This window comes from Leptonychotes weddellii, chromosome 16, assembly GCF_054177405.1.
Source record: "Leptonychotes weddellii isolate Sample4059 chromosome 16, ASM5417740v2, whole genome shotgun sequence".
Classification (NCBI taxonomy): Eukaryota; Metazoa; Chordata; class Mammalia; order Carnivora; family Phocidae; genus Leptonychotes; species Leptonychotes weddellii.
In genome coordinates, this window is record NC_138384.1 from 44907655 (window position 1) to 44922793 (window position 15139).

Sequence of the window (15139 nt, forward strand, 5' to 3'; positions counted from 1 at the left end):
TTTTTTTTTCTTAACATATCTTGCATTATTTGTCTCAGAGGTACAGATCTGAGACTCAACAGTCCTGCACAATTCACAGCGCTTAACAGTCAGCTCAGGTCTTGATCTCAGGGTTGTGAGTTCAAGCCTTGCGTTGGGTTCCACGCTGAGCACGGAGTCTACTTAAAAAAATAATGTAAAAACAGCATAATAATGGCATCATGGTGTTGCTTTTCTTTTTCTTTAGAGTCCTTACCCTTTAAAAACATACCCTGAAATATTTAGGGGTCTACTTAAAAAAATAATGTAAAAACAGCGTAATAATGGCATCATGGTGTTGCTTTTCTTTTTCTTTAGAGTCCTTACCCTTTAAAAACATACCCTGAAATATTTAGGGGTGAAATGGTAAAATGTCTGATTTCCCCCAAAAGAATCTAGTTGTGGGTGTTCAGGGGGCATACAGACCTGTGCTGACTGATACTGCTGACCCCCAGCCACATACGGCTACGTATAAATTCAGGTTAATTCAATGGAATTAGGACAGAAGACTTGAATAAGACAGTTCTCCAAAGAAGATACACAGACGGCCACAGGCACATGAAAAGATGCTCAACATCACTCATCGTTAGGGCAATGCAGTCGAGACCGGAGACACCAGCTCACACCTATTAGGATGGCTACTATCAAACACGACCCAAAACAGAAAAACCCCAGAAAACAAGTATTGTTGAGGATGTGGAGGCACTGGAACCCTCGTGCACTGCTGGTGGGAATGTAAAATGGTGCAGCTGCTTGCAAACAGTCTGGCAGTTCCTCAAAATGGTAAAAATAGCACTGCTATATGCTCCAGCAAATCCACCTCTGGGTATATTCCCCCCGCCCCCCAAGAACTGAAAAAGGAGGGTCTCGAACAGATCTGGGCGCACCCAAAGTCACAGCAGCGTTATCCACAGTCGCCAAAAGGTGGAAACAGCCCACGCCGATGGATGAACAGAGATGCGGTGGCGACTTACAACGGGATATTATTCAGGAAGGACATTCGGACACAGGCTATAACCCGAACGACCCGCGGGGACGTCGCGCTACGTGAAACGAGCCAGTTACAAAGAGACCCACGCCACACGATCCGACGTGTAACATGCCCAGAGACAGAAAGTGGAATGGTGGCCGCCAGGGGCCGGGGAGAAGGGGGAATGGGGTGGTACTGTTCAGTGGGTGCGGACTTTCAGTTCTGCAAGATGAAGAGTCCTGGAGGTGGATGGGGGCCGCAGTTGCACAACAGGGTGAGTGTTCCAATGCTGCTGAACCGCACACTTACAAACGGCTATAAGGTCGCGGGGGCGGGGGGAGCCCGGCTGGCTCAGCCGGTGGAGCGTGCGACTCCTGATCTCGGTGGCGGCGTGAGTTCGAGCCCCACAATGGCGGGGACGGGGGGAGAGATGACTCAGATAAATCTTAAAAAAAAAAAATGGCTAAGGTGGTAAATTTTACGTTATGCGTATTTTACCACGTTAAAAAAAAAACATGAAAATTTTAAAAAAGGACAATGAGGAGTATCAAAGATTTTTCCTTTAAATTCACCTAAGAAAGTTCAATGACACGAAGGTTTACTCTCAATCCCGCTTGCCACGTTTCGAGTGCTCAACAGCTACACGTGGCTGGTAGCTACCGTGTGGGGCAGCGTGGACTGGGAACATTTCCATCGCTGCAGCAAGCTCTCTCACTGGACAGAGCTGGTCTGCAAGACTGGTAGCAACTGAAAATGGATCAAGGTGGTTGATGACCAGTGGTGGTGGCGGGGGGGGTGGTCCACGTTTGGCTGTTCTCTCTATTTGGTGCACGTTTGGAATTTTCCATAATGAAAAATGCTTACTTAAAAAAAAAAAGACTTTTTAATACCAAGTATCATGTCTGACTGTTTATTGTCTGCTTTGTTCCCCTGCGGGACACCCGTGCCTACACAGAAGGAGCTCCATATAAATATTTGGGGAATGAAGAAATGAACATACAGAGGCCATCAGACAAATCCATTCATTTGTTCAGAGCAGCCTGGTAGAAAGGGCATTTATGAAGTGCTCACTGTGTGTTCAGCCTGGGGATACCCTAATGAGCAAAAGCACACCCAATCCTTGGCCCTGGGGGCGGGGCATGACCCATGGTTCTCAACCAGGGGTGGCACTGGACGCCCCTCTCCTCAACACACGCATACACAAAAGCTTAAAAAAAAAAAAGTGACTGGGGGCCACAGTTAGTGTGCAAAGTTGCCAGCCCCAAATTGTCCACATGGGAGTGGGTATATTGAGCCCCTGTAGAGCAGAAGCTTTAAGAACTATCACCTGGCTCTGAGTCCCAGAACAAAGGGGACAGACACATGGACAGAGCTACAGCCAATCCACGAGGGCACGAAACGAGCCTTTGCCACTGAAAGCCCCGGAGAAGTGGGGCTCGCTTGCTACTGCACAAACTCAGCCAGAGCTGCCCGATGCACCCCGAAGAGCCCCCCCACCCCGTCCCAGTGCTTCCCTGGTATCGGGCCTCAGGCTAACGTCACACCCACGGACCCCTCCTCGTCACCAATGGGGCAGGAGGGACGCTGCCTCAAGCGTCACAGCTCAGGACGCCGGGACTCAGAAGGGTCTGGATACTTGCCCCCAAAACCACACCAGGGGGGCCAAAATTCGAACTCAGACCCTGTGACTCTGGAGACCTCATTCTTCACCACCGCGCTATAAAAAGCAGGAAAAGCTGGGACCGAAAAACCACAAGCAGCTGGGGAGAACAGGCCTGACGCAACAATGACAAAGTGTCCTTCCAGAAGATTGTGTGAATGTCTCCTGCACTGGTAATGTGAGCGGGGAGTTCTGCATTGTCATCAGGAGCCGCGCATAAGCCAGATCGCCTAGCAGGACGCGGGATTCAAAGCTTCCACTGGCTCCAGAAACAGGCTCATTCTAATCTCCCAGCGAAAGTTTTAGCAACCCCTGGGGGATTGATAGGCAACCAACATGCAAGTCTACAGAACCGTATCCTCTGCCGACCGGAAGGGACAGGAAGAGAAGCCGATGTGGCAAAGCCTAACTGTTGTTTTCCAAACACCACTTCCCCAGCCCTCCCCTCGCCTTACTCACAGAAGCCTGAAGCCGTTCAGGGTAACACTTGCCAACTCCAAGATGTAAACAAAGCCTGTTCTGAGTCAGTCTTTTTCAAACTATGGGTCACGCCTTGGAGCGTTGTGAAATCAAATGAGCAGGTTGTGACCAGGAGTTTTTTGTTTTTTCCTTTTAATTAAATAGTATAGAGTAAAACGGAATGGAACAGAATAGGAAATATTAAAAGGCATCATCCGTGGTAAGTGTTAAATATCAGTTTGTGAGATTGGTTTCAATTATGTGTGTCTGTACGTGTACGTATTTCCTACTGTGGGTTGTGGTCAAAATAGCTTGAAAATAATTAGACTACACCAGCAGCACTCCTATCCCCTGTATCAAACGTTCACTTTCCTAGGCTTCCTTGTAGCTAGGGCAGCTATGGTTCTGCAGATAGGAAGAGCGAAAGGGCACAGACTTAGGGACAGTTTTTCTTCCAGAATATAAAGACAGAGCTCCTCTAGGGAGAAAATCTTTTGCTTCCCACTTCCAGCTTCGAGTATAGTTGAGAAGACTGGAGCTGCTGCAGCCATTTTGCAACAACGAGGCAATAAACCTACGGCAGTTAAGCCCACCTACAGAGGATAGCTGTTGGGAGGACAGAAAAAGACTGGATTCTTAACAACTCCTCCTGCACTGCCTGCCTCCAGACTTTTTTTTTTTTTTAAGATTTTATTTATTTATTTGACAGCGAGAGAGAGAGAGAGAGGGAACACAAGCGGGGGAGAGGGAGAGGGAGAAGCAGGCTTCCCGTGGAGCAGGGAGCCCGATGCGGGGCTCGATCCCAGGACCCTGGGATCATGATCTGAGCCCAAAGCAGACGCTTAACTACTGAGCCACCCAGGCGCCCCTGCCTCCAGACTTCTTAATCCTTACAGATCAAACCACTATTAGGGTTTCCCATTATTTGCAGCCAGACACACCTTGACGACTTAGCTTGCATTTCTAGATATCTCTGCAACCCATCCCAAGGACTCTCTCCGGCTTCCACGGGTCAAGGACTGTCCTCTGAGTGTCACTGATTGAGAGGGCTCAGCAAAATTGAACAGGGCTGGTGGAAAGGGGATCTGAAAAAAAGATCACTGTGGTTGATTGCAAAAGTGGCCAGCAATTCTTCTCCCTGGTCCCATACTCTTGGCAGCTCCTCCTACCAAGAGATGGGGTCTGTCACCCCACACCTAGACCTTGGGCTGGCCTTCTGACTCTCTTTGGCCAACAGAATGTGGCAGAAGTGATGGTGTGTCTTTCTAAGCCAACACCTCAAGAGACCGGGCATACTTCTGCTCTCTGCCCAGGGATCATGACCTGAGCCAAAGGCAGACGCTTCACCGACTGAGCCACCCAGGCTCCCCGGAAGTAGAGCACCTGCTCGTGGTCTTTCTAGGGGCTAGATTAGGCTTCCCCATAGCATGGCGGCCTCAGAGTGGTCAGACTTCTATTTATTTATTTATTTTTTAAAAGATTTTATTTATTTATTTGACAGAGAGAGAGATAGCGAGAGCAGTAACACAAGCAGGGGGAATGGGAGAGGGAGAAGCAGGCTTCTTGCCGAGCAGGGAGCCCGATGTGGGACTCGATCCCAGGACCCTGGGATCATGACCTGAGCCGAAGGCAGACGCTTAATGACTGAGCCACCCAGGCGCCCTCAGACTTCTATTTAAGATGGCCTTAGGGCTTCCAGGTAAATGTCCTAGCGGACAAGGCGGACACCGAATTGCCTTCCATGACCCAGCCCGTGTGAAGAAGCCTGGGCCAGCCCACTGGGCGACAAGAGTCACGTGCCCATCACCTCCATCATCCCAGCTCACATCCAATCAAGCCGCGGAAGCACAGCCACCTCGCTGACCTTCAACTGACCACAGACACCGAGGCAAGACTAGCAGTACCCAGCTGTGCCCAGTCCAAATTCCGACCACTGGGAACATGGCTTTGTTTGAAGCCACTGTGGCATCTCGTCTTCTCCAAAGATGATGCAACAATGTTGTTGATCCCCCCGATCCCCCACAGCGCAACCCTGCTACTTCTCCTGAATCAAAAAGAGCTTGTGACTACTTCAACTAGGACAGTGCAACAGACGTGCCGTTGTGTGACTTTGCGGGCTGGGTCATGGAAGGCAATTCGGTGTCCGCCTTGTCCGCTAGGACATTTACCTGGAAGCCCTAAGCCATCTTAAATAGAAGTCTGACCACTCTGAGGCCGCCATGCTATGGGGAAGCCTAATCTAGTCCCTGGAAAGACCACGAACAGGTGCTCTACTTCTGGGGAGCCTGGGTGGCTCAGTCGGTGAAGCGTCTGCCTTCGGCTCAGGTCGTGATCCCAGGGTCCTGGGATCGAGTCCCACGCCGGGCTCTCTGCTCAGCTGGGAGTCTGCTTCTCCCTCTGCTTCTGCCCCTCCCCCCTGCTCCTTCTCTCTCTCCCTTGCTCTCTTGCTCAAATAAATAAATAAATAAAATCTTAAGAAAGTCCCATCATCAGGTTATCCCAGCCCAGGTGCCAAACGTGTATGAACAGGCGTTCAGCCCCCAGGCTTTCAGTCTTCCCAGCCAAGACCCCAGACATCGAGGAAGAGAGACCCACTGTCAAATTCCATATCAAATTCTTGACCTGTAAAACCTGGGCATACTACAATTGTTCATTTAAGCTGCTACATTTGTGGATAATTTGTTTGTTTGTTTTAAGATTTTATTTATTTGAGAGAGAGAGAGAACATACAAGGGGGGGGGGCACAGTGAGACAAGCAGACTCCCCACTGAGCAGGGAGCCTGATGCAGGGCTCGATCCCAGGACCCTGAGATCATGACCTGAGCGGAAGGCAGACGCTTAACCAACTGAGCCACCCCGGCGCCCTGTGGATAATTTGTTAAACAGCGATAGTTTGGGGGTTGTTACATAGCAGCAGCTAACTGATAACAGCCCTCTTCAGAGACAAACGACCAACCTCGACCTCACACCTCTGACTCCATCCGAGTTTTATCCATCATTCTACCTCCCAAACCTCCCCAAGCCCTCTCCTCCTCTCCACAGCCACTGTCCCTGCTCACATAGAGATCCCATCATTTTTCTTTTCATCTATCCATCCACCCAGCCTGTGTTAATATTACCCTTGTTCACAACCGACTGCACCTATTGTTAAAATACTCAAACACTTCCATCCTGATTGGCAAATAAACGCTGCTTGAGCCCCCAGCACTCCACTTGGCCTCTTGGGATGTCCTGAAACACCCCCAGGACCCAGCAACTGCAGGGTGACACCTGGCCCAGCAGGGAGCCTGCAGGACCACCCTTCCACACCACACCAGGCACCACCTAGTCCGTGCTAATGGTCTACTGCTTGTTACAAATTTTAAATTTATTTTATTTTATTTTTATTTATTTTTAGAGAGAGAGAGTAAGTGGGGGGTAGGGGCAGAGGATGAGAGAGAGAATCTCAAGCAGGCTCCGTACTCAGCGCAGAGCCCAATGTGGGGCTCGATCCCACAACGCTGAGATCATAACCTGAGGCAAAATCAAGGGTCGGACACTCAACCGACTGAACTACCCAGGTGCCCTGCTTGTTATGTATTTTATTTTATTTTATTTATTTTTTAAGATTTTATTTATTTTGGGGCACCTGGGTGGCTCAGTCGTTAAGCGTCTGCCTTCGGCTCAGGTCATGATCCCAGGGTCCTGGGATCGAGCCCCGCATCGGGCTCCCTGCTCAGCTGGGAGTCTGCTTCTCCCTCTCCCTCTCCCCCTGCTTGTGTTCCCTCTTTCACTGTGTCTCTCTGTCAAATAAATAAAGAAAGAAAGAAAATTAAAAAAAAAAAGATTTTATTTATTTTTTTGACAGAGAGAGACACAGCGAGAGAGGGAACACAAGCAGGGGGAGTGGGAGAGGGAGAAGCAGGCTTCCCGCTGAGCAGGGAGCTCCATGTAGGGCTCGATCCCAGGACTCCGGAATCATGACCTGAGCCAAAGGCAGACGCTTAATGACTGAGCCACTCAGGCGCCCCTTGTTATGTGTTTTAAATGTTATTTAAATGTTATTTAATGTTATTAAATTCATTCATTCATTCATTCATTCACTCACAAGTGTCACTCAGCACCTCCTACATTTCTGCCCAGCGCTGACAAATTGGAGTGGGCAATGACAGCTCAAGTCCACCAGTAAAAACATCAATCAAACCACACACAAACGACAACACAAAGCCTGCCTCCTCCTGGCCAGGCTCCCTTCCTCACCGGCCACCAGGCTGACCTGCCCGACCACAAGGCTCACCCCTGCTCAGGAGCCTTCCTCACACGGCTCCCTGGTGTTTGGAAGTCCAGGCACTGGAAGTGGTCAGGTCTGTCCCCTCCACCCGATTGCCACGACTTCCTGCTTCATCATCCTCTTCATCACCAAAGCCAAGGTTTGCTGAGCACTTACAAAGTGCCCGGTGCTGTTCTAAGTGCTCCATCTTCCTACATTTCATTCTTACAACAATCCCTTGTAGAAGGTGCCACGATCCTCATACCCATTTCACAGCTGACAAAACCGAGGCAGACAAAGGGGTTAGGGAACCTGCCCAAGGTCACTCAGTTAGCAGAATGGCAGAGTCAGGATGTGAACCCAGGCCAACAGGCTCCCAAGCTTGTGGGAACTACATGATGGTGCCAGGCTGGCTAGCTGCCCCCCATCCGCACCCCCAGGGGTACACTTCCTGCAAGGACCTTCAGTACCCCACCTCTTATGCCCTCTTCCCCTTACGCTGTCCTGAAGCACCGCAGAAAACTCAGCTCATTTCCCACACACCTGGGTCCAACACTGAGTGATGAGTTCCCGCAGTGGACCTCACATGCCACAATGCCCAGAAACTGCCCTCTTCCGATTTTTCCCAGGGCATCTGTAGCACATTGAATAGTAATTCCCCAAAATGATATGTCTACAACCCCGGACCTGTGAATGTGGTCTTCCGTATTTGGAAAAAAGGGTCTTTGCAGATGTAATTAAGCATCTCAAGATGAGATCATCCTAAATTGTCTGGGTGAGCCCTAAATCTGATGACCAGTGACCTTCTCACGGACACAAGGGAAGACACAGAAGCTGGAAGAGCTAAAGAAGGACTCTTCCCTAGAGCCTCCAGAAGGCACAACTCTGACTGCCCGGGTGGCCTTGCCAACACCTTGATTTTGGACTTGTGGCCTCCAGAACCGTGAGCCGCCATGTTTGTGGTATTTGTTATCGCAGCCACAGGAAACTAGTATAGCACATAAATTTGTAAGATCCATCCTGGGTATACAATATATATACACAAACCACCATGTACAGTTGCACAGGTTGTTCACTACACAAAGGAATTAAGTCATGGGGACAAGTGGGGCCTCAAATCCAGCCAAGGCTCTGCTCACATCAGTGAGACCCAGGGAAGGGCAACATCCACCTGGAGAAAGGACTCTTCTAATCCACACAAAGGAGACTAGGGGACTGTGCCCTCCCAGTAAGAGCTAACTTGGCCCTGAATATGTAGCCACTGGCATGCTATGTCTATTTTCAAAGCCAAAAAAGGAAAACAGGGAAAAAATGTTGATTCCTCACACACTCCCACCCCTTTGGGGAAGAGAGAGGAAAAGCAATTTGAAGAGCAATTAAAATCTACACCATCTTTATTTTCAGTGACCTTTAGAGTTCTAAAATCATTGAATTAGTTTAACAACATTAAAGCGTGCCCTATAAAACGTGGATTGCTCATAAAGCGACTGGTGTCTAGTTCCTAAAAGTCTAGTTTACACAGGTAGTTACACACTAGAATGTTTTGTGCCTTTTCTTCCCCCACCATCTACCATCCGCTGCTGTTCTAAATGCAGCTATAAAGCTGCGGGCTTGCCAAGAAAATCAGGTATCTCAAAAGGTTTTACATTTTCTTCTGAACGCTGGTTTATAAAAAAACAGAAGAAATTCCGAGAAGGAGGGAAACGGGCAGTGGGGTGGGGGAAGAGAACAGAAGGAATAATTACGTTGACTGGACACAGGGCCTCCCGTGACATTGGGCAACAGGGAAGGCTTTGAGGTCGGGACCGAGTGGAGCTCAGAGGAACAAAAGAGAAAAAAGCTCCAAAACACTGTGCATGCTTTAGACTACTGGGTCTTAAACTTGAAACTGCACCAGAATCACCTGAAGGGCTTTTAAAGTAAGGTTTAATGGTCAGAAGGTCTGGGGCGGGGCTGGGAATGTGCATTTCGAACAAGTTCCCAGGTGATGCGGATGCTGCTGGTCCAGGGACCACACTCGGGAGAACCGCTGTTCTACAAGTTTCTGTCTCCGTTCTCTTCCCAGGGCTCTTGCTCTCATACTGAACACAAGCCACAGGTTCCTAGCCAGTGACAAGGTGGCCTCACGGGTCAACAGGCCTGAAGAGGTTGCCCATTATCCAAAGCCACTCCCAGCCTGACTTCCTGGTCAACAGAACTTGCATTTGGTTTCATTCAGCAATGCACCCGCTCACGAGGATGAGTCACTACGAGCGGAGGCCTTTGCCCCTTGGTCAGAAACTTCCTTCCTCAGCCTCCTTTGCGGTTAAGTTGTGAACATGGGAAAGATTTTTACATTTGGATAAAGAGAGCCCTACATTGGGAAGATTATTTGCCCCTACTCCTTCTTCCTGCTTGAAAAATTGATGTGAAGCATGACGACAATGGCTGGTGCTGCAGCAGCTATTTTGAGCCCCAGAGGGAGAAAATTAAAAGAATCAGAGCCCAGCAGCCTGGCAATACTGAGTTTCCCCAAATCCCTGGAATGGTCCATTAGACATCTTGTTCCAGAAGAGGATGAAAAACCTGGGTTAACTTAAGTTCAACATATACCTACTCTATGACCATAGTGAAAAGAATGTGTACAAAAACATTTTCGCAAAAATTTTCACAGCAGCCTTCTTCACAAAAGCCCTAGACTGGAAACAGCACAGGTAGATGTACACTGCCTGGTAAATGAAAAAACAAACTGTGTAACAGCCACACAGTGGACAATAAAGGGAATATACTACTGTTACCGTCCAAAAACACAGATGAATCTCAAATGCATTGTGCTGAGCAAAGGAAGCCAGTCAGAGAAGACTACCCACGATGTGATCCCTCCACGTAAAGTTCTGAGCAAGTAAAACCGGTGGGAAGAAATCAGAGGTCTGGTGGCCCCAAGGGGGCAGGTGGAGGGACAGAGGGAGGGGGATCTTCCCTGATGATGGAAATGTTCTGGATCTGGATCTGGGTAATGGTTACATGGGTAATTATTTGTCAAAATTCATCATGGTGTGTACTTAAGATGTGTGCATTTTGTTGCACGTAAATTATATCCCAGTAAAGCACAGCTATTGTGTAAGAGGAAAAAAAAAAAAAGCCCATACAATCGATTCTTATTATTCATGGTAGTTACGTTCTATAAAGTTACTACGATCACTGAATTAGGGAATCCTGAACTATCACTCCTGGGGGAAATCGAGGGTTGGGTCCCTGCGAGCCTCTGGTCACATTTTCATCAGGCGATCAATACGTAACCTTGTTTTATGTGTGTTTCCGTTTAAATACACCTTGTTTTATATTGCTGATTCGTTCACAATGAACTCACGGCCCACAGCACTATAACTCACGTCTGAATGAAGCTTGCCCAGCACATGTGTTTTCTACATGAGGCACTTTCCAACCTTCTCGCACTTGGGAACGTTGGGCTGAGCCTCAGCACTAGGCTTTGGGGCATTTTTTAAACGGTGAAATCACCACCACCAAGTGGTGGTGTGAAAAACAGGGCACTAAAGGTTAGATCATGAAAGGGCACTTGTTTGCAGTATGGGAGGTGAAACAAGAAGGCAGAGTGTTTGCTTTTTTGATTTCCACTAGGAACGGGCACACAGGGAGGCTCAAATTTTTACCCCCGCTCTGCGCATGTCTGCAGACGACCAAGACAGCGTGGGGAGGACTGATGGTTGGGTTGCAAGGATGACTACAGAGCAAGCAGATGAATTCACAAATATGGCATCTGTAAATAATGAGGCTCTCCAGATTCTAATGCATGCATCCCTTACTCAGAACTTCACTTACGTATCAATTTCACTTATGTATCCTGTAGGTACAACTGTGAGGTGTACATGTAGGCAGTCCTTGTTTATAACAGCAAGATATTGGAAACAATCCACTGGTCGTCAGTAGAAAACAGGTTGAACAGAAAACTACAGTCGATCTAAACAGGGGAAGATACTTGTTAAAAAAATTTTTGTTGAAAAAAATATGAATATTATTTAAGCCATCACTGGTCAGGTAAACTATTACTGGCAGCCAAATGTGCACAGACCAAAAGCTACTCTGTGGTAAAAGAAAGTGCCAGGATTTGAACCCAGATTTCATGGACACCGAAGCCTGGACAGCTTTCTGATGTCCGTGAAAACCCTGGATGCCCGAGCATCTGCGGGCAGCGAGCGGCCATCCCTCCCTCCACCCTCCTGCCGTGAAATGCTTTTCTTCCTGGATTCAAGCACAGCTTTCTAATTTCTCACCAGAGCGGAGCTGTCTTCAGGAACTAGCTAACCTCGATGGCTCCAAGACACCACGCTTCCTCCTGTTTCTTAATAAATCCCCCATCCTTCCCTGGGTTTTGCAACCAGCACTGTCCATGTAAAGATGTCCATGAGCGCTGCCTGGAGTGCTGCGGGGGAGTCGCTAACTGCCTTCCTGCTTCCTCTCCGGTTCCTTCTAAACTTGGTTCCCCACTCAGTGGCCAAAAAAATGATTCCATTTTATTTAAGGTTGTGTCATTCTCAGCAGCGCTGGGGAGGCAGCAGTGAAGACAACAGATATCCCTGCTCTCCCGGAGGTAACGTTCTGCTGGCAGGAGTCCAACCATGGAGACATACGACATACAGCAGAGTGGACAATGGCAAGGATGGAGGAGAAAGGTGGCGGGGGAAGGGGGTAGGGAAGGAGGGGGATGCATTTTTAGCTGAAGTGGTCAGGACATCGTCCCAGATAAGAGGTGTTTGAGCAGACGTGGAGAGAAGAACAGAAGCGACGTGGACACACGGGGAAAGGCATCTGAGGCAGAAGGGACAGCAGATGCAAAGGCCCTGAGGTGGAAATGTGCTGGGGGTGCTTGAGCAACAGCAAGGAGGTGAAGAGGGGTCGAAGAGGCAAGGTCGAAGGCTAGGCGATGGAGGGCCCGGTGGGCCAAGGTGAGGTCCTGGGCTTATTCTGAAGGAGCCCGAGAGATAGGACGGCTCTCAACAGCGTGGGCCATGATCTGACCCGGGTTTCACAGGATCCCTCTGGCTGCTGAGTGGAAAATGGATTGCAGGAGGTGAGGACAGGGGCAGGCAGCCCAGAGGGCAGACACAGGTGGCGGGGGAAAAAGTGAAAACTGGCCAGATTCCTGACATGATGGCAGAGCAGCAGAGTCTACGGATCAACTGCCCAGGGGATGGTGGGGAAAGAGCAGAATCAAGGGCCCTGCAGAATCTGAGCGGGATCGGAGGGCAGAGTGGATAATTGAGGGCAGCCAGGCAGGATGTGCAAACACAGCCTTATACAAGCTCCCTGGTTTGATCTAGCACCTTCTTCAGTGAAAACATTTTTATCTAAGGTATTCTGAGGGTCCCAAAGCTACTAATTACCTGGGTTAACGCACCCTACCCAGGGCAAGGGGCGTGTGTGTGTGCGTGCGATCGGAGCCTCAGAGAGAGAAAAGGCTGCAGGGGAGCCCGCAGGCCAGAGATGTGCAGGGCCCCAAGGCTTCCTCTCATAGAAATGCCCTTTGTATCTTGTTTCAGGATCTGTCCTCACCCCCAAATCTAAACAGTTTCTAAGTTTATTTGTGACTTTGAATCCGAAAACTATCTTGGGGTATATGGTGTGAGGTAGGGATCCAATTCCATCTCTCTCTCCATATGGATGACTATTTTTTGTTTTGGCACCAGCTCCGTTTACTAAGAGTCAGGGGCCACTGCGGCCCCATGTCATGTCCACACACGCCCGCCTCTCGTCCTGGGCTCTCTGTTCTGTTCCGTTGGTAGAACATCAATTTCTATTTATTCCCTAACCTCAGAGATAAAACAGATTCAGCTGGATGGGTAATCAATATATGGATTGATGCTGGGCAAAGGTGACAGGTGGTCAAGGGAGTGAGGTGTCTCAGGGAAGGGCACAGGATCCCCAAAGCAGGCAGCATGATGTCCCTTAGCCTGAGAATACATTCCAGAGTAAGTCGACTTATATGTATTATACCACTGACTTTTAACTAAACTAATCCTCGTAAAAGAGACAGAGGGCACAAAAAAGGGGCTCAAAAAGGGACCAAAAGATTCAAAATAAAGTACAGACACAAAAGCTCACATATCATATGATTCCATTTATATGAAATTAGATGGAGGTGATGGTTGCATAATGTGTACATATGTACTTTATAATAAACAGATGACAGCGAAGAGCTCGGACTTTGCAACCAGACCTCCTGGGTTCAAATCCCACCTCTGCCACTTAACTTATGTGTTACCTTGGGCAAACGATTAGAGCCTCCTCGTGCCTCAGTTTCCTTCTCTGTAAAATCAGGTTACAAGTTGTGTCCACCCCACAGAGCTGTGGGCATAGAAATGAGTTGATACGTGCAAATATATCGACGCTTAGTCACACGCTTACCATTTTCATAGCTGGGAGCATAGAATCAAAAGTGCTGTGTCCTTAGCCATGCGATCAAGGTCAATATCAGCAGTAATAAGTCAAGCCGACAGTGTGTAGTACCTTTAATGTGACATGAGGAGAAGGGTACTTCACCGCTGTGGTCTTCCTTCCCCAAACCCTAACTGCCAGTCTAATCACGAGAAAAACATCAGACAAACCCCCAAGTGAGGCACGTTCTCCAAAACTCTCGACTGGTACTCCTCAAAACCAACAAGGTCATCAACGGTAAGTAAAGTCTGAGAAACTGTCACGGCCAACAGGAGCCTTGGGAGACATCATGATTAAATGCAGTGTGGTTTCCTGGACAGGATCCTGGAACAGGAGCATTAAGGGAAAACTAGGGAGATCTGAATACATTCTCCAGTTGGTTGATGGCGATGGACGGTGTTGGTTTCACGGTAAAGTCGTAAGATGTGAACATTAGGGAAAACCAGGTGCAGGCTATACAAAAACTCTGTATTACTCTTGCAACTTTTCTGCAGATCTGAAATTATTTTAAAAAAAGAGTTTATTATAGAAACAAAAAACCTCAACAATCTTCAATGAACCTAAAAGTGTTGGGGGTGCAGCTCCGGCTGACTTCCTGAGAGGCCTGAGCTGTGCCCGAGGGTCCGCTTGAATGAAGGCTCAGACACGTGGGGATCTCGGCCTTCCTGTGTGGCCTTACCAGCTTCATCTCCTCTGTCCGCCTGACCCTGCCCTTGTTCTCCCACAATCTCATCCCCACATAGCAGCTAAAGGGCTCACGTGAGAACCTCAGTCAGCCCAGGTCCCTCCTCTGCTCAGAGCCCTCCCGGGACTCCCGCCTCCCTCAGTAAAAGCCCAAGTCCTTGCCATAGCCCTACAGGCCCTGCACCATCTGCCCCCACTTCCTGTCACTGTCTCCCACACTCTGCCCCTCATCTATGACCCTCCAGCCACACCAGCCTCCTCGATACTGTTCTACCACACCAGGCACAAGCCTCCCACAGGACCTTTGCACATGCTGCTTCCTGTCTGGTAGGCATTTGCCCTTACCTCCTTTTCTGTCACCAGGTCAGTGAGACTCAACCCGATTCCGTCTACAACTGCAATCCCTACCCGCCCCCTCGGCACTTCCACCTCCTTGCTTTGCTTTCCTTCACAGCGCCGATTACTATCTGATGCGCTGTAAACGTGATTTATCTTATCTGCTGCCTGTCTCCGCCAGGAGGGGGTGAGCGCCGGGTCTGTTTTGTTCACTTCGTGTAAACTCTGATGGAATGGCTGAGGCGGACCATTCTCAGCGGCCACAGCAAATGCTCAAGAGTGTAGGCGCCTGACTCACGACTGACCAGGGCTGCGGGGGGGGGGGGGGGGG

The 15139-nt window shown here is 49.1% G+C and overlaps 2 protein-coding genes across 9 annotated transcripts in view; one reads left to right on the top strand and one right to left on the bottom strand.

Annotated features, from left to right (window-relative positions):
• Positions 1-15139, top strand: part of BICRA (BRD4 interacting chromatin remodeling complex associated protein) — a 64657-nt gene that overhangs the window by 12163 nt on the left and 37355 nt on the right. The window lies entirely within an intron of this gene.
• Positions 6930-15139, bottom strand: part of LIG1 (DNA ligase 1) — a 192760-nt gene continuing 184550 nt past the window's right edge. The window contains exon 24 of the mRNA XM_081807211.1: positions 6930-12686. Coding sequence (XP_081663337.1) covers positions 12648-12686 — 39 coding nt within the window. The 3' untranslated portion in view covers positions 6930-12647. The remainder of the gene's footprint in view (positions 12687-15139) is intronic.